A 25,304-nucleotide genomic window follows, 5' to 3' on the forward strand; every position below is an offset into this window, starting at 1 on the left:
GGCTTTCTTTAAAGTACACACACACACACACACAGGCTGTGCTGCACCCGTTGGCTTTTCTGATCTCTGGAGTCAAGGATAGTACCATGGTAGCCAGTTTGTCTCTCCGCCTGGGTTATCAATGCAGGAGGCCCACCGTGTACCATTGAAGTCTGCTGATTCCCACGCCAGCTGTATCTCCCAGTCTTATGATTTCCCTTTCGGAGGCTTCGCAGGTCTCAGTTGAAAGGAGCATGGGCAAGTCCCCCTTCGTCGTCCTTCCAGGTTTCACTGCCTTTCTTCTCCGTTTGAACTGCTGTTTTGGTGTAGCTGTCTCCTCGTGCATTCAGCCTTGCTCGAAGTGTACTTTCGTGCTCCTCCTTTTTTCCCTGTGGGGGAAGGTAAAGGGCCATCATGTGTGCGTTGTTATTGTCAATTGCCTGACTCTGCCTGACCCGTGTTTTGGGACATGTCAGGTAAACGGCTCTGGTGTTAGTCTGTTATCTGTTACAGAGTAAGAAAGTATTCATGTGGGAAAAGGGGTAGTGGGTAGAAGTTTCTAAATATCCTACAGGGAAGGGGATACTGCGTCTCAACCCTCGGTATCTTGCACACTCTGGCTTGCTGGTACAATGCAGACGTGGGCTTCAAGCTTTTGACAGTCTCCTCAATTGTTGAGCCATCCTCGGCCTTATCTCGAATGCTGTCATGCCGTTTACAAGGAGATCTCCCTGTCGACTTGATAATCAATGGAAATTGCACCGCCATTGAACTGTTCCGTTCTTTTCCCCCTTCTCTGTCTATCACGCTCTAGTCTTTTTCCACGTTCATTTCCTGGTCTGCGTCTCTTAACCACGTCTTCCAGCACCGTTCGGCGCGTTGCAACCTCTTGCATACACGCTCCGTACTCCGCTCTGTGTTTACTTTCTCTCCGTTCCTATTACAGTATTTTGTTTCCCTGTTCACGCCCCGCCGTTCACGGGAGCCCTTTTCTGGTACTTCTTTCTTTGTCTAGTTCTAGCCGGCTCTTCGGCGGCTCCTTTCTTTCCTTCTTTCCTGCTGTCTGTTCTATCCTCCGGTTTCTTCGCCTCCTTGAGCCTTTGCAAGCTGCTTTCCTTAGCCATCCTGGTTGCTGCTCCTGTCCGGAAGCCCATCACATCGCCATACCTTGCCCAACCTGGTCGCTGCTCTTATCTGGAAGCCTGTAACATCGCTACAAGACCCCGTATTTAAGAGAGGTTTTTTTAAGCATCTGCTTTTTTCCTCTCTTCTTGGCCTCTCCGGCAGGGGGTCCCTTGTACCCCTGTACCTTCAGGGCGACAGGGTGGCTTCCAACCGTAGAAGGCCATACCTCTTCACAAAAAGAAGATCTACGAGAAGAAACGGGCGAAACCAAGATATTTCCTCAGAGGAATCAGGTGAGGAGGAGTGGGTTCAGAGAAGAGACATTACTGGGTCTGGGTCTGAGGAGGGTCAAGATATTACTAATACAGCTGGCAGCTTTGATAGTTTGCAAAGCCCCCAAAAAACCACGATGGCAACAGCAGAACAAGTGCAAGAACTAGTGTCTGCAGTACATGCTCTCACACAGGAACTCCAGGCTGTCAAAACTGAGAACGAGGTGCTTAAACAACAGATTGATAACCAAGAAAAGGCTTGTGCGGAACTACCTCTTCTCCCCTTGGCATCTGGCAAATATGATGGCACTCCACATAAGTTTAAAGAATTTATGGAAGCTTTTATAATACACTTCACTTTCAGACCTCAAACCTATGGCTCGGACAATGCCCGGATCGGGTGCCTTATTTCTAATCTTACTGGTAACGCCCTGGCATGGGCAACTCCACTGGTCACTGGAGCTAGTCCATTGTTGCATGATTACAGTGGTTTTACGGCGCGATTTAAGTAAGCCTTTGAAAGACAGGAGACCGCTCAAGTGGCCGGTGAACAACTGCTAGACATTCGCCAAGGCAACTCTTTATTGTCTTATATTTCCCGGTTTAAGCGAGTGGCTGCAGACACAGATTGGCAAGAGATGGCCCAATATACAATATTTCGCCGAGGCCTAAGGGAAGACTTAAAAGACGAAGTGGCGCGAATACCCAGACCCAATACCTTGGCTGACTTATTCTCTACAGTTCTTCAGTTGGATTTCCGTCTCTCTGAGAGATGTGCTGAACGACGTAAGGGTCGTAACATACCCACCTCCTTCGAACCCGCTCCTCCTTCTGTCCATCAAGCCAAGTAGGAACCAATGCAGATCGGGATCACTCGTGGGCCCCTTACTCCTGAGGAATGAAAGAGAAGAAAAGACAACAATCTTTGCTTGTATTGCGGATCACATCAACACATGTTGCGAGACTGTCCAGAGGTACCCCCACGACGGCCGGGAAACGCCAAACCTCGGAACTTGTGGGGACGGGTTACCGAGAGGAATTGTTTTGTCCCTATGTCTCAATGTCCGTCACTTCTGTTTCGTCCTCCGAAGACACACGCCTCATGGTCCTCGGTGTTCGACTGACCTTACATAAAAAGACTCATGAAGTCCTGGCACTATTAGACTGTGGAGCAGCAGGATGCTTCATGGATATCATGTGGGCGAACGCCAATGGCATTGGACGCCTAGAGAAGGAAGAAGATCAGAAGGTGGAAGGGGTGGACGGCAAGCCTCTAAGTTCCGGTTTGATCACCCATTCAACGCCCCCCATGACCATGAGAGTATTGCAACATGCTGAGACAATCCAATTCGATCTTATTAGAGCTGCTCACTTTCCTGTGATCCTTGGAGTTTCCTGGTTACGTAAGCACAATCCAACCATCAATTGGAAGTCCAATCAGTTGTCATTCTCTTCAGAATACTGTTTAAAGACGGGCCTACCAGGATCTAATCACATCGCCGTTCAAGTATTTTCTGGTTCCTCCACAGCCTCCAATGTTTTGGGAATCCATTCCATTCCCATCGACCTTGCCCAGTATTCGGAAGTCTTCCAAGACCAAGATCCTCAAGAACTTCCTCCCCACAGACCAGAGGACTGCGCCATAGAGTTGGTTCCGGAAGCACTTGTGCCTTTTGGGCGTATGTTCTCACTTTCCCTCAAAGAAAAAGAGGTATTACGGAGATATTTGGATTCCAATCTACAGAATGGGCTTATTCGACCTTCACGCTCCCCGGCCGGAGCCTCCTTGTTCTTTGTGCCGAAGAAGAATACCACCGAACTCCGACCTTGCATAGATTATCGAGGTTTAAACCGCATCACTATCAGAGATCGGTACCCGATGCCTTTGATCCAGGACGTGCTTGAGGCTGTACAGGGGGCCAGTATTTTCTCCAAGATCGACTTACGTAGAGCTTACCATCTGCTGCGCATTCGATCTGGGGATGAATGGAAGACCGCTTTCCGTACCCCCTTTGGTCACTATGAGTACAAGGTGATGCCATTTGGCCTGGTGAACGCCCCCTCAGTATTCCAGCGTTTCATGGACCGTTCCTTTTCTAACTTGCTATACCAATGTGCTATTGTCTACTTAGACGATATCCTGGTGTTCTCTAGATCTCCTGAACTCCATACCTTGCACCTGCATCAGGTTATCCAGAGGCTTAAAGATGCTAAATTAAAAGCCAACCCTGATAAGTGCATGTTCCACGTAACCACAATTCCTTACCTTGGCTTTGTCTTGTCTGCCGACGGAATCAGCATGGACCCTAGTAAGGTAGAAGCTATCTTACAATGGCTGAGTCCGAAGTTAGTTAAGGAAGTTCAGCGATTCTTAGGCCTCGCTAACTTCTATCGTAAATTCATCTCTGAATTTTCCAGGAAGGTATTGCCTATTACCAGTTTGCTGAAGAAGTCTGCTTCCCCTTTTACATGGTCCGAAGAGGCTGAGACGGCATTCAAACAACTTAAAGACGCCTTCTGCTCTGCTCCTGTGCTGCATCAACCTGACCAGAGTCGGCCGTTTATAGTCGAAACTGATGCTTCTTTTTCGGCCTTGGGGGCCGCATTGTTACAAGAGCATGAGGGGATGGAATTTCCGGTGGCTTACGTTTCTAAGACTCTGACACCCAGTCAAATCCACTACTCAGTCATAGAAAAAGAACTGCTGGCTATGACAGTGGCATGTGAAGAGTGGCGACATCTCTTACAAGGAGCCGTTTTTCCATTTGAACTGAAACCGATCACAAGAACCTTAAGGCCATACAGAATATGGAATGCATCAATTCTCGTCAGGCCAGATGGGCTCATTTCTTTGCCCAGTATGACTTTGTGCTGACCTACTTACCCGGTACTAAAAACCTTCTTGCTGATGCTCTCTCCAGAAGACCCTCTTCAGAGTATCCGTTTGAACAACATGCCGAAGTCATGTTACCTCAGAAGAAGGTAATTTATACCGCAAACTCTTTTCTGGAGGAAGTCCGTCAGACCACAGCTAAATTACACAACCCTCCTTCTATAAAATCATCCGATAACCTTGTTTACCAAGATGGCTTATACGTTTTCAACCAACGCTTATTTTTGCCCGACATTAAATCGCAAGAAAGGGCTTTAAAGTGGTGTCATGACGATCCGGTGGCAGGGCATAGAGGAACTAAGAATACTCTCGACCTGCTCCTACGCCATTTCTGGTGGTCCGGAATAGAAAGAGACACCAACGAGTATGTACTCACCTGTCCGGTATGCTGCAGATCCAAATACAGTTATCAGAAACCACTGGGGTTGCTCCAACAGGAAGATCCACCAAAGCACCCTTGTAAGGTGATATCAACCGATTTTATTGTTGATCTCCCTCCCTCTTGTGGTTGCTCCTGTATCATGGTTACGGTTGACAGTTTTACTAAAATGGCTCACTTTACTCCATTAACTGGCCTTTCACGGCTGCGGAGATGGCCGCTGTGTTCGCCAAGGTTTTCCGATTGCATGGTTTTCCAGATAAGATCATCTCAGACAGAGGTTCACAATTTACCTCACACTTCTGGAAAGAACTCTGTGAGAGGTTAGGGATAGAAAGAGCTTTGTCTTCGGGTTTTCATCCTCAGACTAACGGTCAAACTGAACGCCTGAATGCATCTTTAGAACAATATCTTCGTTGTTTCGTCAACTCCCAACAAGAAAACTGGGTGGCTTTGTTACCTACAGCCAAATTTGCCTACAATAACTCTACACACAGTGCCACCAGACTCAGCCCTTTCTTTTGTTCTTATGGTTTTCATCCTCGTTTCTTACCCATAACCACTTTCTACCCAGCCAACACTCCTTCGGTTGATGTCCTTTTGTCCGATATTGCAGAAGCACATAAAACAGCTCATAAGGGTCTGCTAGCCAGTAAAATACGGTACGGATCTTCCTCCAATCCTCGACGTCTGCCGTCTCCTAAATGGCAGAAAGGGACTAAGGTATGGCTTTTCACAAAATTTTTACCCCGCTGGTTGCATCCCTCTAAGCTTACCCCACGCTATTTGGGGCCGTTCACAATCACAGACAAGATAAATCCGGTGGCTTATCGACTTGACTTACCTGCTTACATGAAGCGCATCCATCCGGTATTTCATTCTTCCCTACTAAAAGAATATAAAGAGGACAGTTTCAAAAGAAGGATTCCGAGAGATCACCTACCTCTGGATCTTCCTCCGGATGAATATGAGGTTGAGACCATTCGGGACTCTTGTTATAAAGGAGGACGGTTGGAGTACCTTATTCACTGGAAGGGGTACTCTCAATCAGAAGACTCCTGGGAACCTGTCTCCCACGTGCATGCACCTCGCCTGGTGAGGCGGTTTCATAGCCTTCATCCAGGGAAGCCAGGGGGGGTGCCCCTCAGGAGGGGGCATACTGTCATGCCATTTACAAGGAGATCTCCCTGGCGACTTGATAATCAATGGAAATTGCACCGCCATTGAACTGTTCAGTTCTTTTTCCCCTTCTCTGTCTGTCACGCTCTAGTCTTTTTCCACGTTCATTTCCTGGTCTGCGTCTCTTAACCAAGCCTTCCAGCGCCGTTCGGCGCGTTGCAACCTCTTGCATACAAGCTCCGTACTCCGCTCTGTGTTTACTTTCTCTCCGTTCCTATTACAGTATTTTGTTTTCCTGTTCACGCCCCGCCGTTCGCGGTGCCCTTTTCTGGTACTTCTTTCTTTGTCTAGTTCTAGCCGGCTCTTCGGCTCCTCCTTTCTTTCCTTCTTTCCTGCTGTCTGTTCTACCCTCCGGTTTCTTCGCCTCCTTGAGCCTTTGCAAGCTGCTTTCCTTAGCCATCCTGGTCGCTGCTCCTGTTCGGGAAGCCCATCACATCGCCATACCTTGCCCAACCTGGTCGCTGCTCTTGTATGGAAGCCTGTAACATCGCTACAAGACCCCGTATTTAAGAGAGGTTTTTTAAGCATCCGCTTTTTTCCTCTCTTCTTGGCCTCTCCGGCAGGGGGTCCCTTGTACCCCTGTACCTTCAGGGCGACAGGGTGGCTTCCAACCGTAGAAGGCCATACCTCTTCACAAAAAGAAGATCTACGAGAAGAAACGGGCGAAACCAAGATATTTCCTCAGAGGAATCAGGTGAGGAGGAGTGGGTTCAGAGAAGAGACATTACTGGGTCTGGGTCTGAGGAGGGTCAAGATATTACTGATACAGCTGGCAGCTTTGATAAATGCACAGTTCTGCTTTGGGCTTACACTTTGCCACGATTACAATTCTGCTCTTGGCTTTCACTTTGCAACCATTTAACACATGCTTCCCTCTGCTGGGCTCAAACCTGTCTTTCTCTTTGTGGGGATTCCCTTCCCCACGTTCCGTCCTTCACACTTAACTTTCACTGTCGAAGACTTTTGAAAATCAGGATTTTATGTAGACCTCTGCATGCCCGCTTCAACCTCCTTTTAAACAATTTCACAATCAACATTCTTTCTAACACCAATGCTCCTTAGTACTTGTAGTTTCCTTATATTCTTTCCTTGTGCCCTCTTGGCCTATTTCAAAGTTCACACGTAACACCAATGCCTCTTGGTACTTGTAGTTTTACTTTTGCTCTCTCAGCATCTTTCAAATTCCATGTTGCTTGCTTTCCATTCAATTAACTCTCGTTCTGTATCGCAGTTACTTTCTTGTCTTTGTTTCTCGTTTTCAGTCATGGAACGATTACTGCTTCCAGAAAGCATGGAATTCTTGACTGGCTTTCTCTTGTTCTCCGCAGCAGCCAATCAGGCCATTGGCCTTCCTTCTTCCATAGCCTGGTTCGCATCAGCCCTGAAAGAGTTGTTCCTTCTTTCACCCAGCCTCGCTCACAGTGTGCCTGTGTGCGCCACCTTTTATCCTGACAGGGAGTGTTAACAAGTGGCAGGTATATGTAATTTGGATTACGTGCCTGACTCTGCCTAATCTCATTAGAGGGACAGAGCCATTGCAAGTCAGTAGAGGTAATCTTCCTTGCCCCATTCCTCATCTTCCTCGGCTCAGTAGTGTTGCCAAAGTAAAGTGGGAAGGAATTATGGGAGTTGTAGTTTCCCATAAAATAAGCAGGGTTAGATTGGTTAGGGAAAAAGGGGATATCATGTCTCACCATCAGGTGCTTCATCCCACTCCTCGAGGACCCTTATCCAGGTGATCCTCCCTCGCTCGTCCACCCCCAGGGTCGGGATCCAAAGGCGATGGTCCTACCCTGGCCACCCGAGTATTGGATCCCCAGGGACAAGGCTGTAAAACACCCTCTGGTTTTTCACAACTGGCATACAGAGCTTCCCTTGAATTACCATTTGTCTTTGTCATCCCTTGCATAACACCCATCTTTGTATTGCCAGTGGGCAGAAATTGTGGATGGAAGATGTAGCTTACACTGACACATTGGTTTGTGTGCCGATACTCCACAAGCAAATAATTCTGTCCTGACCGACAGGGCATTCACCATGTGTCTGGTCAGCTCACATGCCAACTTGCAGCAGGGATGGAAAGACACAGATGTACTGTCTGGGCTTTGATCCTCACCCTGCTGTCTGGTTAGGTCAGTGTCCGCACACAACCTGTTGCCTCATAATGCTGTAGAGGCATACTGTGATGAATCCTGCGGAGTCATCACTGATCCCCGGCCAAATTCTCCTGCCAAGTGGCCAGGGCCTGGCAGCGGCTACATGATCCTGACCCTGCGGGTTATATTCTAAGGGTGGATCCCATGATCCCATGTAAGGAGATGGCTGTCAGGACAGTGGTGGCTCCAACAGGAGAGAAGCAATATACTTCTCTTTCTTGTAAAGAAGATGCTTTATTCTGGAGTTTTTAATGGCCTGCTGTCATTATTCCAAACCATCTAATTGTAAAATTCTGGAAGCCACTTTAGTTAAACAAAACCCTATTCAATCTTCACGTGTACGTGGTAAACCTAAAACATATGAAACATCTGATGTTTATGGTGATTGTATTTTAAATGCAACTGTTCAACATTGTGACTTAAAATCAGTTGAAACGTCCTGGGACACAAGTCCCAGAAAGCCTCAGGTACTGTGACAAGGAAGAGGAGCAAGGATTTCATGTGGAGAAAATGGGACGCTAATAAAAATGTGCACTCTAGTTGTCAGGAACCTAATCGGCTGGGTGGGGCATTTAAATCAGTGGCTCACCAACAGCAACAGGATCTAAGGAGCAGACGTGAGAGGTGAGACCGGTGGCAGAGGAAATACTATGAAGAGTTGTGAGGAGAATGGGGTATGTCTGCCAGAAGCAGATTGGCGGCATTCAGAACCCGGAGAAAAGGAACTCCAGGAAAGAGAAAACCAATGGTGCGCAGCAGGGCTGTCGGAGGAGACGCGGTCTTGCAGAGCTGTGCAGGTCCTAGCGGCAAAGATCATGAGAGCCGACGCAGGGACCTAATGAGACTGTTCCCAGAAGGGGAAGCTGACCCCTTGCAAGCACATCACAACAGCTGCACGGTGAACCAGTGAGTCAGCCTAGAAGCGTAGATGGCCCCGGGACATGCAAACACATTAAATAATGTTTGGAAAGCATTTTCGAATACCCAACAAATAGAACTGATAAGAGAAAGCCTAAGCCAAAAGACATTACCAAAAGAACAACAGGGGCAAAATAGTACAACTCTTCTGGCATGAGAGGTCAGTTGGGGGAAGCTTGGAACCAACATTGCCATAAGTCAAAAGACACAGAGAAACAAAGAGGCAAGAGTTGTACAATACTCCTGACGTGAGGTCAGTTGAGAGAAACTTGGAACAAGCATTGCCTAGTGTCAAGAGAGATTGAAAGAAAGGATGACAGAGTTTAAACAACCCCTCATATATGGGATGTCAGTATGGGAGAAATTGGCGCAAGTAACAACTGAAATCAGCAAAGTTATGCTGTTGAAGAAATACAATTGTGTGATGCCTAAGGAGAATGTCAATGTTGCAGAGAAGCCTGATAAAAGAATCAGGTAGTGAACCTTTTTGGAAAGAGATACCTGGCAGGAGAGTACACCAGGGGATCTATGTGAACCAAAAGGGAGATATTCCTGGCAGGTGAGTAAACTAGGATGTCAAGAGTTTTCCGTTGAGAAGTTTCCTCGCAGGAGAGCGTACCAGGAAACTCACTTTGAACAAGTGTGTTGAAGAGAGATTTGATCATATTGAATTGTTGTTTTGTTTAAACCTTTTGTCAACCAGAGAATTTTGAAAGGACTTCCCTTTTGTCATACTTGAATCATTATTGGGAGAAAAGACATTTGTTTCAGCCATCCAGAAAAGAAGGAAATACTTTCCTTTGCTATCTTCAACCGGTGATGTGGAAGAAACATTTGTTTTCCCATCTTGTGGGGAGTATTATGTAAAAGAGACATTTGTCCTGCCTTTAAGAGACTGGTTCTGACACAGAACATTGTGAACAATGTTCCTGATACAATCTAGGGGAAGGGAATCAACCCCTGGGGACACAGTGTTTTAAGTTACATGCTTGAGTTTTTGAAAATGTCTGTTGAGTTGAACTTTGAAACATTTACCTTGCACTTTTTGCTTGTGTATGTTAGTGTAGGGTCATATTTAGTTTGGACAGGTTAGCCTGCTTTAGGTTTCGTTTTATAGGAAGGGACAGTCACATTAAGATAGGGAAAGTTAGGCCAAAATAATTCATAATGTAGGCTTTGTCCGGGTTACCTGAAATGCGGTAGCCCAGATATACCAGGCGTTTCACTTTTTCGAATACAACCTTATTTATAATCCACCTCTTGTTTACAAATTTTTTAGAATTTGTAATGGAGATTTTCCACATTACTTTTTAAGCAATTCACAGAGGTGTAGTTCATGAAAGCAGTCAAAAGTTTCTGTAGGCCGATACTAGTGCAATCTAAGAAGATACATTTGTCAGCCTATGCTAACCACTTTATACTCAACAACCCTATTCTAGGTGGACATAGGCTGCCTGATCTAAATAATCTCCCACATCGGAAACATACAGATTAAAAACGTGTTTTGTCTCTGAAGAGAACAATTGGAGAACTCCTTCCAGCAAGTAAGATGGCTGAAATCAGAAGGGAGGCTGCAGAGGCGGAGCTACATAGTTGTGTTCCGATTGGTGGAGACCATAAGCATCCATAAGAAGGTGGATGGGCTACAAAAGATGTTAAAGTATTGCTTTGGGAAAAGGGTAAACAAATATGTAAACAAGGTTTCCCAGCCTGGTGACAGGGAATATTCCCAGCACACAAAAGATCCAATGCCGGAGAAGAAGTCCTTTCCCAAACATACTGAGAAGAGGAAGATTGAAGGAGTTATGCAAACTACTCCTTTTCCAAGCCTAGACAGTACTGAGAAGAGGTGGCCTTAAGGAGGCATGAAGAATACTCCATTGACACAAACAAAGAACTATGGCACTCCGCTGGGGAGAACTCAGCTACAGGACATAAAAACCAAGAAGGGACTCAATGAAAAGAGAACCCGGCGTGAAGCCTGTGGGCCCGGGAGATTAAAATCTTGGAAAGAAGAAGTCTCTGAAGTGAGCAGGAGAAGCTAGCCTGGGTCAATATGACACAGTGGAACCGTCGACAGAGCATTCCGTAGTTAGACAGAGACCCAACCTACGCAGAAGCTTGGGAGAGGTCGATGGTGGCTTGACCTCAGAGAGGTGGACCATGTAGTCCTTCAACTATGCCATCACCGAAAGGCCAAGAACCCACAGAGACTGCACAGTGGAACGGGAAGTGGAGAGAGAGACACAGCAAGATCATTCGATAAGAGCGAGCAAAACCAACACCGTGGGAGTAACCAGTGGCGTGACTCCTCCAGAAAGAGGGTAATGGGATCCAAGGGAGAACCAGAAAACAGCTTGGGTGAGACTGAAGAGTGTGAAGAACGATGGTCTGGAGGGTTGCCCCGAGCAATGTCAGAGGTTAAGATTAATTCTAAACCTTCCAGCCATCACCTCTTTTGTTTTGATGTGGTCAACCCGAGTGGGACCGGAATGCCCAGATGTGGGTCCTGTGCATGCTGGGCCAAGAGACCCAATCTAGTCCTCACTGTGAGGCCTAACGAGGCTGAAACATGTTTGAGGATCCTTGTGGTCTCGTGCAGAAGGGATGTGACTTAGCAGTTCGGGCTGGCCTGCCCCTTTTGGGGTGGGACCAAGCCTGATATGCATATGGTCTTTCCCCTCTCGTAATAGCTTGGCGTCGAAGAAAAATTGTCTGGAGGGTTGCCCACAGCAATGCCAGAGTTTCAGATTCATTCTAAACCTTCCAGCCATCACCTCTTTTGCTTTATAGAAAATACCTAGTCTTAGTGACCATTGAAAATGTCACTTTTACAGTTTTCTTCTTGGGCCCTAGGGATGTCCCTCTCACGCACATCTCCCTTGGAATCTCCCCCCTGACCCAGGCATCCATGTCCCCAGTTAGTGCTGCAGAATGGTAAACCCTACTGTCAACACACATGTCTTACGCTAGAGATGTCTCCCTAGATGCTGGCTTCTAAACCTCCACAGGGAGTCAATAACTGTCCCTGCTCCGAACAGTTGTTAGTATTCTAATGGGAGTCAGATAGTGCCTTGCAATTAACTGGTTTGTTTCAGGCTGTTTACTCATGCCCACACTCACCTATGCCCTTCTACTCGAACTACTGTCCCGCTCTGATTTACTCTTCCCACCACTCAGTTCTGCCAATCTTTCACTCCTCTTATTTCTTGCCAGCACCCTTTGTTGTTACTTCACCAACCTCTTTCTACTAATATTTTCCTCCTCCCATTACTACTCTCCTCCCACCACTGCTACCATCCTCCCTCCACTACCACTCTCCGTCGACCACTACCACTCTCCTCCCACCACTACCCCTCCCTCCTCTCACCACAACCCCAGCTCTTCTCACCACTACCCCTCCTCTCACTCCAGTTCTACTGCTCCACCGCCTCAACACACGTGTCTTTTGCTGACACAGCCACTTCACAAGCATTCCTTACACTAAATGAACTACCTTCACTCATTTCACAGTAACTCTCATTCATACATCAGTAGTTTGCCCTCACAAAACCATAACTCACCATCTCCACAAAACGCCACCATATTCTGCTGTTCCCTCCTCCTTCCTGGTCTATGGGTCCTCCAAATCCACTAACTTAACTCGAATAACCCATTATCCCCTTCCAGTTCCTGCCTTTTATGCTCGCTCTCCTTCTGCTATTATTGGTCTTCTTCCCATGGCCTATCTGGCCCTGTCTTGCCCACCTGGGAGGTGTATGTAAGGTTTAAGCTACTTACCTGTAACTATTGTTCTCCAGCATACTCATGAATATTCCCCGTCAGGCTAGGAATCCTTGGTAAAAGAAAAAAAAGTTTCACTTTCACTTAAAAACTGTTTATCCTCTAAACCAATCACTGTCCTCTGGGTCATACTGCCACTGCCAATGACAGCCCTCTCCCTAAGGACCTCCTCTGGTAGCCATCTTCAGATTTGTTAAGCAAGTAAAGTGGCAGTATGACCAAGAAGAGCCGCAGAAGGGCCAGAGGGAGGGTTTGCATGCAGATCCATGCCAGACCCATGCTGGAGAACAATAGGTACAGGTAAGTAACTTAAACCTTCTCCAGCATGGGGTCTGGCATGGATTACTAAAAAATATCAGTAAAACATTACACAACCACGGGAGGTAGCAAGGCTCAACAGAAGCAATTAAATCTTACCTCTGGAATAGGCTCACCTCAAGTGAACAGGTTGTGTAGCATTGCTTGGCCGACTCTGGACTCGTCCCAGGAATCACTGTTGTTGCAGTAGAACTTTGTGAAGATGTGCATGGACCTCCACATAGTAGCCCTACATATGTCCAACAGGGGCACACCAGACAGGAATTACATCGTCGCAGCGATCGCTCTGATGGAGTGGGCTCTTGGACGGCTAGGCAGCGGTCGGTTAGTCAATGCAGTCGGAGAACCATCCAGAAATGGAAGCCTTGGACAAGGCCTTCCCATGGTTCACAGGACCAAAGTTTGTGAACAGTTGTGAAGTCTTCCAAAAACTCTGCGTGTCTAACATAGAACTTCAGGACACAAGCAACATCCAGCGAGTGCAAGGCATTTTCCGCTGGCAACAAAGGTTTTGAGGAAAAAACAGGTAACACCAAAGTCTTGTTGAGGTGAATTCCAGCTGAACCTTCGGCATGAAAGAGGGGTGCGTATGTAGCACCAGCCTAGAGTCATGGACAGTCAGGTTACGGTTGCTTGCAGGATAGGGCCTAGATCTCACCCACCCTTCTGGTAGAGGTGATGGCCACAAGGAAAGACGTTTTCCACGAGAGAAACATGAGCAGGCCCAATGCAAAGGCTCGAAGGTGGAACCCTTGAGCCTCGTCAGAACCATGTTGAGTTCCCACGCCGGGCCAGGAGCCTTCACCAGCAGGAAAGATCTGAGAAGTCCTTTGAGAAACTCCTGGACAAGTTGGTGCAACCAAAGTGAAGATCTTCCTTGTGACCAGATGAAGCAGGAGATAGCCGCCAGATGTACCTTGATGGAGGCGTGTGCCAGTCTGGCCTTGGGCAAGGATAGCAAGTACGGCAGGATCTGTGAGGCCGTGACCCTCAAAGTGGTTATCTTCTGTGACCGACACCACGTAAGTTTCGCTTCCACTTGTGACCGTGGATGTTCATGGTCGACGACGCCCTGGCTTTGGCGAGGACCTCCCTGCAGCTGGCAACTCCTACCCTCCAAACTCTAGGGATGCAGGAGCCAAGCCCTCAGGTTCAGTGATCCTGGGTTGTGATAAAGGATTGCTCCCCCTTCTCTAGTGAGAAGATCCGGAACCACAGGCAGCTTGACCGGAGGAGACGCTGACAGGCTGAGAAAGTCTGGATACCAAATCTGCCTCGGCCACGCCGGGGTGATGTGTATCATCCTGCCTTGACACGGAGTGTGTTGATAACTCGTAGCAGGAGCGGGAACTGAGGAAACGCTAACAGAAACAGCCCTTCCCAATGGAACGAGAATGCATCCCCGAGGTCCCTCGGCGGGTGGAATCTGCTGGCAAACTTCTGGCATTTGGGGTTCACCGCCGTTGCAAACAAATCGATCTGGGGCCTGTCCGACTTGATCAAGCGACGGTCCACCTGATCCTGCCCATGTTCCCACTCGTGGCAGGAGTGCAGCTCTCTGCTGAGGGAATCTGCAATGGTGTTCTTGACTCCCGCTAAGTGAAGAGGGACGAGGAACATCCCCTGTCCGACAGCCCAGCCCCGCAAGTCCTGCGCTTTCTAAGAGAGCACCGGAGACCTAGTGCCCCCTTGTTTAATGATGTAGAACATGGTGGTGGTGTTGTCCGTGAAGATCCTCACTACCTTGCCCTTCAGAGATGGAAGGAATGACTTGAGGGCCCAGAACACTGCCCGTAGTTCTAGGGTGTTGATATGAAGATCTTTCTCCTCCGGCAGCTACAGGCCTATGGCGTGTAGACATCCGGTGTGGGCCTCACCATCCTAACACCCGACGGAACTCGTCGTTGAGAGAGAGATCTAGTCTGTGAAGCTTCCGGACACCTGTATCAAGCACACTCCCACAAATTCCTGTAGGGGTCGCATTTGCAACCTGCAGAGCCGGACAGGGTATATGCAAGACGACATCATGCGCGGTAACAAATTGATGGTCCGCACTGTGGCCGTCTTCGTCGATGACAGCCGTTTCCTTGAATGGCTGCTATCATCTCCTCCAAGGGGGATGCCAGGATTGAGTCTGGCGCCTAGGAACAGCGCATTCTGCAATGGCGTTATGCAGGACTTTGGAAAGTTGACAGAGAATCCCAGAACCGGCAGTAACCGGAAGGTCGTCTCGGTGTGCCCATCGGTCAGCCCCCTCGAGCGGGTGCTAATCAGCCAGTCGTCCAGGTACGGGTTTACATGTATGCCCTGTAGACGTAGATGGGCCGCCATTGGTGCCAGGCCTTTCGTGAACCCCGAATGGTAGAGCCTTGAACTGGTAGGGCTTTCGATGTTTTTTGTGAATGGGGAGGTGGAAATAGGCGTCCTTCAGGTCCAACGACGACAAGAAGTCTTTTTCCAGTTGGCCGAGCGCGTGTTGCAACGTAACCAACCTGAACTTTTGGGACTTAGAGTATTTGTTGAGACATCGTGGGTCTAGGATGGGCTTCCAGCCCCTCTGTTTCTTTCTGACCAGCAAGTATCTGGAATAGGCTCCAGAGCCAAAGACCTGTTGGTTAACTAGCTCTATCACCCCTTTTCGCAGCATGGCCCGTACCTCTTCCAGGAGCTGAGGGATGTGCTGCTCCTGTCGGGTAAACGTAGGGATCCGCGGACACCTGCGTTGAAACTCCAAGGTGTGTCCTTGGGCAAGACCGTCCAGCACCCATCTGTCGGTGGTGATCTTTATCCACTCGCTGATGAACTTAGGCAGCCGGCTTCCCACCGGGGTGCACGGCTGGGGGCCCGACATCCCAGTCAGTGTAACTTCAGCACCGGCTTCCTGTCTTGTGGGCCATGCTGTCTTCCACTACCGTAGGCCTGGGAACGGCCCCTGTAGGCTTCCTGCGTTGAGGATATGGAAGGCTGTCGGTACGACGTGGAAAGATCTTTTGAAGACCTGCTTGACTTTCCCCTGGAGGAGTGAAAAGAAGAGCAGTGCTGCTGGAGAATGCCCATGGAATGGGCCGTCGCTGTGTCTGTTTTGATGGCTTGTTGACAACCTTCCCAAACAAATTCTCTGCGAAGGGCATGTCCAGCTCCTTCGCTTGGACCTCCTGACAGAAGTTAGTGGCTTTTATCCAACCTTGGCAATGAAGGCAGACACCATTCCCCATCTGCTGGAACCCTGTGCCGGCGACATCCAATGCCACTGTGATGGCGTGATCCAATGCCACTTCCCCTACTGGAAGGGAGTGTTTGCCTCCATCTTCTTATCGTCTGGGAGGAACCCCAGAACTGACCCCAGCTTGTACCACAGCTACCTGTCGTACCTGGCCAGGATCGCCAGTGCGTTGGCCGCCTTGATAGTGGACGCTGGCAGGTAAATCACCTTCTTTCCATCGTTCTCCCTCGCTGTCGGAAGGGATCGAAGACGACTAGGACGGTTTGGCCTACCGCTTCCTCACGGCCGCTGATACCACTGAATCCCGTGATAGTTGCGCCCTCAGGCACTTGGGTGCGGAGCCCGACACCCTATACTTCTGCTCCAGCCTATCCCGCCTGGCTGGAGCCATGCAAGGGTTCTTCATGAGGGCCAGGCCCTCCTCCCAAACATCGTCCAGAAAGGGCACTGCCATGATCGTTTTCCTCTTGACCTCGTGCCTTTGATACAAGAAGCCCTCCATCTTGGTTTCCTTGGGCACCAGCTGGAAAAGCGCAGAGGCTATGGCGATCACTTCATCCGGTGGGGACACCCTGTGTGGTGCATACAAATGCAGCGATTCACTGTCCGCCGCGATGATGTCTTCATCATCATCCTTCGTCGTGGCCATAACAGTACCCGTGTCTGGGTCTGCTGGGGGAGACGGGACCCGACATGGAGGAGGAGCTTGAAACGAGGGGTATCGGATGACGCTTCCTCTTCTTCGTTGGAGGCTTATCGGGGACCTGTGTGACCACAAGTACTGGACCCAGAGGCATCCTCATCTGGATCTTTGACACCAAGGTGTGTAGAGTCGACAGAATATCCAAGGAAATGTCCTTCGGATGAGAAGGCAGAACAGGAAAATTAGGCCCTGTGCCATTGTCGCTGTCGGGGCCTCCTCGCCGGCCTTTTTTTCCCCCCTGAGGGTCTTGAACCGGGGCCCGATTCGGTTTCACTCCTTCTGGCGTGCCTGTAGACTTTGCCAAAGTCACTGCTGCAGTGGCCTGCCTTGGGGGTAGGGACACCTGAGCTGTGGGAGCTACCCTTGCAGGATCAGCATCCTTAGCTGTCGTGGCAGTCGAAGTCGTCGAAGGGATAGCCGACCAGGTTTTAGCCTGTGCCAGTTGAACCTGCTTAATTGTTTGGCCTTTTTCTCGTCCGTCCGCGGCTTCTCGGATTTCTCACGTAGTTTAGCCGAGGTAGATGACTTCCTCTTTGAAGAGGAGCTCGATGGTAGCCTGGCAATGGAGGCGGAAGGTGATGCGGATCGCGCCTTATCCACATTGGGACCCGCTTCCGCAGAGAATCCAGTGGACTCAGACTTGCGGCTCTTGGCCTTGTCTTGGGCCCCAACGGATGAGGCGCCCTCAAAGGACTTACAAGACCGGTCCTCGGACCAGTCCGGTCCTGGGTGAGGCATGACCCTGAACAGAGCACGGGTCAGAGGCCTTGGCGTTAAGCCATGCTGCCAGCCTACTGTGCCTGTCCCTCATTCTTTTCTTCAGAAATCCGAGGTAAATCTCGCACTCTACCTCCTTGTGGTTCGGGTGCAGGCAGTAAAGGCATTGTAGGTGCTTGTCCTCCACAAACACATTCCGTAGCCTGCATTTGGTACAGGGACGGAAGACGTAATTTGCATCCGCCTAGTCAGCTGCCATGATCCCACTGAAAGGCTTTGTGGGCCATGTACACCTTCATGACTTGCTCCTATTGATATTTACGGCCACATCCTCATGTTTTTCGTCAAGAGCTTCCTGTTCTTCGTCAGAGTTCCTCTGCCACTTTTGGCCACAAGCCAGTCTGCAACTTGGTGAAATTGGGGGCCTGTGGAAGAGCTTAAGTACCTTCCAATGGGGAGGGCTCTGGGAAGTCTGGATACTGATTACACTTCACTTCTCTTCCAGCCACACTGGCATTCCACTGCACAGCTACATGCCACTGCATTTACATCATATGCTTGAGAGAAGATGCCCCCTCCTGCCCTGCACAGGTGAGCCCAGCCACTTGCCTCTTATTTCCTGAGGCAGTATTTAGGAGGTGAGGTAGTCAATGCTAACCAACATCAGTTTGTGTGTGATTTCAGAGAGTCCAAAGGCTTCCACCTTTGACTGCAGCCTAAAGAGACATCTTTGCCAAGAAAGACTCTTAGATTGTTCGCTAAAAGTGATCACCATCCACCAATAAATTATCACTTAACCGTTATTCATGTTTATGTTCTAATTGAACATTCTTGTGGTTTGATCGTCCATATATCCCTCTTCTACATCTATCATATCTGAACTGTTCAAAGCTCAAATTGTGCTGCAAGGCACCACCACACAGGAACGCTCTGTCTATTGACCTATTCTCTATAAGTGTTTGTCTAACATCTTGTCATCAATAATCACAATACATGAGAAATACATGAGATCTAGTGAAGTGTGTCATAAATATAGGTCCCTTGGTGCCTTTCAGTTGAAAATGTGAAAAGCCTAGATAAAAAATCAATTGCGGTCAGCAGACAGCTATGGTGAAGAGCCACATCAACTAGAGCACCGAAAAAAGACTGACGGACAATAGTACATGGTGCTTCCCCTTAATGGAATCCAGAGACAGCAGCACCTGGGCAGACCGAAAACAAGTATGTGTTGTCGAGAGTTCAGGATGGTGTGTGGAACATGTGTGCGGGAGAGGGCCAAGAAATGAGATGGAGATTCCAAGGGGAACCATCTCGAAAGCAGAGTATAGAAGGGGGGAAACACAAATACCAACTTCGCAGAGAGCAGCCTTTAGCAGGCGGCCCTCTGCAAAGTCTGCATTTTGTGAGATCTCTTCACTGATAGATCCAAGAAGAGATCAGATAGTACATTGTTAACTTTCAAACGCAGCCTTGTACAACAAAAGGTACACATTATATATCATGGTTCTCCCTTAGTAAATTTAAAATATCAGAATATTTGATTACATGTGCGTTCAATAAACTATCAGTGTATACATTGTGGACAGCAACTTACATCCATAAATGAAAAGTCAATGTCTCCCTCCTCAGGGCAGGACCGGACAGAGGGTGGCAACACAGTGCCATCAACTGAATCCATATCGACCTTAGAGTGGTCCAGGCTTGCTGTCCTTTGGGGTTTAGTGGCATCATGGTGGTCCACCTCCAATTGAGATGATGAAGAGGAAGCCCAGCTGGTTGTTGGTTGCTTTCGATTTGAAACAGTATTTTCTGACACAGGTGATCCAGCCATAAAGCTATGAAAGCACAGAGAAGATTAAACTTAGAGATGGCAATATAAGAAAAAATATAAATCAAATATACACAAATGGTTACTTGGCATCCACTCAATCTCTACTTTCCCCTGCACTAATGTTTTATTAAGCCCCCGTTGCAAGGGCTGGAACGGAGGGGAGGGGCAGGGTTTGTTATCGGCTTGGCAGCCCAAGTTAACAGCCTGAGTGAAGAGATGAGTGTTAACGAGGGCTATGGGCAGTTACTACCCGTTCCAGCCTTTGGAATGGTGGCTTAACACCATTAGGACCCCAGTTACCAGAGCGGTAACCCAGGGTGCTAAAAGAAAACAACAAAAACTATTTTCAGTCATTCAACGTTCAATAACTGAACATACTGTGTTAAGATGGCCACCATGGAAAGGGCAGGCCAGGCTCTATGCGGAGCCCCCTCTTCCCTTTCCATAGCAGCTGGAGATGCTGCGGCGGCCTGAGCCGCTGCAACAAGCCGTTAAGTGGGGTTGGGGAGGGGGGGTGGTAAATGGAAATAAATATATAAATAAGGGAACGGAGAGTGGGGGGAAGATGGCGGCCAGGTGAACCAGCCATCAGGCTGCTTGGAACACGGGCTGAGATTGTAGGTTTTAAACTGTGCTTCTAGCCACCTGATTGGCTGGTTCCCCCATGCCGGGTGCAAATGAAGATTTTCCGGCCGCTATGGAAAGTGAAGAGGGGCTCCGTATAGAGCACCACCTTCCCTTTCCATGGCAGCCATCTTAACAGTATTTTCAGCCGTTCAATCACTGAAAATATTATAGCACGCTGGCTTTTCCGCTTTGGTAACCTGGGGTGCTAATGGCATTAAGCCCCCGTTCTAAGGGCTGGAACGGTGATAACGGACTGGCTTGGGATGCCCAGCATTTACCCCCGGTACCAGCCCATGGAACAGGGGCCTAACGTAATTAGAACCCCAGGTTACCAAAGCGGGAAAGCCGGGGTGCTAAAAAATAGTGACTCACGATTATTTACGGTAAGTAGAATGTGCTCTCTCTTTTTCTCCCTCGCTCTCCCTATTTATACCCAGTCTATGAATGTTCACAACCTATGGAAAGCATCTAGTCTGGCCACATCCAAAGAAGCTTCATGAACGTTTTAAAGTAAAAAATTGAGACATTTTTTTTCCTCACAGACCCCAAAATAACACTTTCTGGGATCTCAAAATCACCTGCTTTAAATTTTGATACCCTTAATAGTACACTGCAAAAATATTTAAAAAAAACAGACCATCTAAAGTCAAAATATAAACCATTGCTACAGTCTTACATATGCAGTGGGCTCGAAGTCACTAACAAGTGTGTTGCCCACACAAAGTATACACCCACCATACACATAATTCTATGTACAGTACACAGCGCAAACACATATGGAATGAACATAGTATAGACACTTTGGGGCACTCATTATATTACATTGAGTAATAAAAATAGTTGATCGAGATATTTGTACATATACTCAGCGTTATCTGGATTTTCCCACGAGCGCATTGCAGATCTAAAGAGTAATCAATTAAATCCTCTACAACAGTCCAGTGTTCACCGATACTCTAATTGTGAATGAAGTATGCTCACACAGACAGCAACAAGAACATGAATAGAGAAAACTTAAGCATTGCAGTGCACGTGAAAATACTATGGTCAACTATATTTACAAAAAATGCAGGCTGCACGAAAAAGCACTGAATGAACAAATGTGTTAAAAGAACGTATGGAATGGCAGGGAGAAAAACAGCCACAGACAACAATTCCTAGCAACACCTACATACAGAATGTTAATGTACACACATTACATTCTGAATGAACCATAAATCAAAAAAATTAACCAGAGGAAATCAGTGGAAAGAAAGAACACGTTACTTACCAACTGGTAACGTTTTTTCGATTGGATGTTCCGCCAACGTAGTCCACATCTTTGACATGTAATGTCCACAGCTGTGTACTTCGGAAACTTTTTCGGCAGAGGCCGTCATGCGTCGATGGCATCGGGCCGATGTCCCTCGAAGGCCTCCGTCGAGGGCGATGTCACTGGATTTTATAAATAGGACACACGGCGCCTGTAGCCTCAGTTTATGTTTTTTCCTACATAACGTGTGACATGCACATTCCAATGCTTACTTGACTGCACATAGTCTTGCGGAAACGTAAGCTGCAATCGCATAGGAAATTCTACAGAGGGGAAGGCTGAGAGGGCGATGTGGAATACGTTGGAGGAACATCCAATCGAAAGAACGTTACCAGTTGGTAAGTAACTTGTTCTTCGAATGAATTGTGCCCTCCAACGTATTCCACATCTTTCACAGACTCCCAAAGCAGTACCAGAAAATGGAGGGGGGAAAATAATTTAGAGTACCCAATCAGATGGCGGAATAAAGAACCGCCTTACCAAAGGCCATATCTTGACCATGGATCGTATCCAGGGAGTAATGTTTAACAAAGGTGTGGATAGAAGCCCATGTGGCTGCATCACAAATATTCCTAATAGGAACTCCCCGTTGTAGGGTTGTGGAAGTAGCCACGCCCGAGTGGAATGAACGTGGAATGACCCTTCAGGAGGGTCTTTACCCGCCAATCGGTAACATTCAGTAATGGTGAGGATAATCCACCTCGATGAGTTCTGTTTGGTAACAGCCTGGCCCAATCGGTGTCCAGGATATCCCACAAAGAGTTGATCGTCCACTCTGACCCTGGACAGCCTAGAAATATAAAAGCTCAGAGCTCCCCTAGTGTTCAACCTATGGAGTCGCTCCTCTTCCTTACCAGGATAAGCAGGAGGAGGATAGAAAGACGGAAGAACCACTTTCTGGCTTAAATGAAATTCAGACACTACCTTAGGTAGAACAGAAGGACATACCCTCAGAACAACCCTATCCTTGTGGAACACAGTAAAGAGCGGCTTAGATGAAAGTTTCTGCAATTCACTCACTCTGCGAGCGGAAGTAACCGCAACCAAGAACACCGTCTTGAAAGACAATTTCAAAGGACAAGAGTGCAAAGGTTCAAACGGAGCACCCATCAGGAATTTCAAAACCAAATTCATATCCCAAACCGGCACCTGGAAAGGGGATGGCAGGAACACAGTAGTTAGCCCTTTAAGATATTAGGAAATCAAAGGAATCTTAAAGTAACAGCATTCTTCAGACGAGCGCTTGATGATAGACAGCGCCGCCAGGTAACCCTTAATGGTACCCACTTGAAGGCCCCTGTGGGCCAAAGAAAGCAGAAAAGACAAAACCACGGGAATGGAACACTGAAAAGGATCAACATTTTGTCCTCTGCACCAGTCGCAAAATTTAAGCCAACAGCAACGGTACATGGATTTTGTTGCTGGCCTCCTGACAGAAAGCAACACCACCATCACCGTCATCCGCAAGGTCCCAATCTTTAAACCTCCACCTTTCACATACCAAGCTTGAAGGTTGAGAGTCCTGACCTCTGGATGGAGAACCTGACCCCCCGCCCTCGCGCAATAGCAAATCCTCTCAGTAGTGAAGACAGCGTGGAGGGCAGATGGACATTTCTAGAAGGTCTGGGTACCACGCTCTCCTGGCCCAATTCGGAGCAATGAGGATCATGTGGGACACGAACCTCCGTAACCTCCTTAACACTTGAGGAATTACGGGGACTGGAGGAAACGCGTACAGCAGTGGGAATGACCAATCCACTACAAATGCGTCTCCTAAGGCTCCTCTCAGAGGAAATTCTCTTGAGCAGAATCCCTCGCACTTCCGGTTGCCACTGGTGGCGAAGAGATACACTTGTGGGGTTTCCCAAAGGGCAAAGATCTCCAGGACTTCCTGAGCCAACTCCCACTCGTGAGAGATCGTGCTCTGCCTGCTCAGAGCGTCAGCCGCTGCATTGTCCTCTCCGGCCAGATGAATTGCCATGAGCAAAATTCCCTGCTGGGTTGCCCAGAACCAGAGCTGCATTGTTGAGGTAATGCATGGCCACTGTCTTGTCCGTCATGATAAGGACACTCTGCCCCCGTACAGATGGCAGAAAAGCCTTCAGGGCCAGCCTGATGGCCCTCCGCTCTAACAGGTTGATGTGGAGTTTGGACTCTGATGGAGACCAACGACCACTGGCGGTCAAGTCTTCTGCTCCCCATCCTGTGAGGGAAGCATCCGTCACTACAGTCACCTCTGGCCACGGTTGCCAAAACAGCTCCCCCTTCATCAGGTTCCCCTCGTTGGCCCACCACAGAAGATCCTGGGAGACCGAGATTGGAATCTGGATGGGATCCAACAACTTGCCTGAGAACTGTGACCACTGCATCTTGAGGACCCATTGCAGGGATCTCATCCTCAGCATGGCCTCTGGCACCAGAAAAATGCAGGATGCCATGAGGCTGAGCAACCTTAAGAATTCGATAGCTGGGAGACTCTGGGCATGTTAAAACTTGTCCACCATCTGCACAATGTGATGAGCCCTTATCTTGGGAGGCGTGCACTTCCCCAGAGACGTGTCCAACACAGCCCGATGTACTGAGCTGTTGGGAAGGTGTCAGATGCGAATTCTTGAAATTGAGGGAGAAGCCCAGCTTGTGGAGGGAGCAGCAGGTGAGACCGAAGTGATCCAATGCTTACTCAGGAGAACGCGCATGGATCAGCCAGTCTTCCAGGTAGGGGTAGACGTGAATCCCCCCTCGCCTGAGATACGCTGCCACCACCACCATTAGCTTGGTGAAGACCCTCGGGCGGAGGTCAATCTGAAAGGCAGGACTGGAAACTGAAAGTGCGAGTCGCCAGCCGCAAACCTCAGGTGCTTCCTGTGCTTGGGATGAATCGGCACATGAAAGTAAGCATCCTATAGGTCCAGAGACACCAACCAATCCTGAAGTTGAAGGGCCTGGAGGACTTGAGAAAGAGTGACCATCTTGAACTTGTCCTTCCTGAGAAGTTTGTTCAACCAACGCAAATCCAGGATGAGTCTCAATCCCCCGTCTTTCTTTGGAATCAAAAAAAATATGGGGAATACCATCCCTTATTCCTCTCTGCTACAGGCACCAGTTCCATACCGCCTTTCTCTAGCAGGGTTAAGATTTCCTGCACAAGGAGCGGATCTGGCGACGATTAGCTGGAAGGGCATCAGTCAAAGGAGCAGCAATAGTAGAAGTGTGTGGGATGAAGCAGCGATAATCGCCCACAAAACCTAGGAAGGTCTGTATTTCCTTCTTTGTGGTGGGGATCAGCAGCCTCTGTATGGCTTGGATTTTGTTGGTTAGAGGTGTTATTACCCCACGTCCAACAGTGTAGCCCAGACATCTGGTTGTCTCTGCAGTAAATCTGGTTTTCCTTGGGTCAATATGTAAACCTCCCTCCTTGAGGGCCGTGGTTTCCTTCAGAAGGCGGTGAAGGGGCTGTTCCCAGGACGAGCTATAGACGACAATATCGTCCAGATAGGCAGCAGCATAGGACTTATGAGGCTGTAGGAATCTGTCCATCAGTGTCTGTGTAGTCCAAAGGGAAGAACTGTAAACTGGAAAAGACACTGTGGGGTCAAAAAAGCAGTCCTCTCTTGGTCTTCAGGTTTAAGAGGGATTTGCCAATAGCCCTTTGTTGGGTCTATTGTGCTAAGATACCTAGCAGAGCCCAGGGTTTCCAACAGTTCATCTATGCATTGCATAGGGTATCCCTTGTAATGGGAAATAGCGTTCCGTTGTCGAAGTCCATGCAGAACCTGGTTGTGCCATCTGGTTTTAGAACAAACACGACGGGCGCGGGGGGGAACACCAAGCGATTATGGCCGGCACTATGATGCCAATTTTTAGCATCTCATTGATTTCCATGGAGATT

General features: G+C 48.4%; 1 protein-coding gene across 3 annotated transcripts in view; it reads right to left on the reverse strand.

Moving 5' to 3' along the window:
• The window catches only part of KIAA1671 (KIAA1671 ortholog), a 1,398,419-nt gene that overhangs the window by 190,837 nt on the left and 1,182,278 nt on the right, over positions 1-25,304 (reverse strand). For all 3 annotated transcript variants that reach the window (XM_069619385.1, XM_069619384.1, XM_069619386.1), the window contains one exon: positions 19,240-19,480. In XM_069619385.1, coding sequence (XP_069475486.1) covers positions 19,240-19,480 — 241 coding nt within the window. The remainder of the gene's footprint in view (positions 1-19,239; positions 19,481-25,304) is intronic.

Source organism: Ambystoma mexicanum, chromosome 10 (genome assembly GCF_040938575.1).
Source record: "Ambystoma mexicanum isolate Mex_15411 chromosome 10, UKY_AmexF1_1, whole genome shotgun sequence".
Classification (NCBI taxonomy): Eukaryota; Metazoa; Chordata; class Amphibia; order Caudata; family Ambystomatidae; genus Ambystoma; species Ambystoma mexicanum.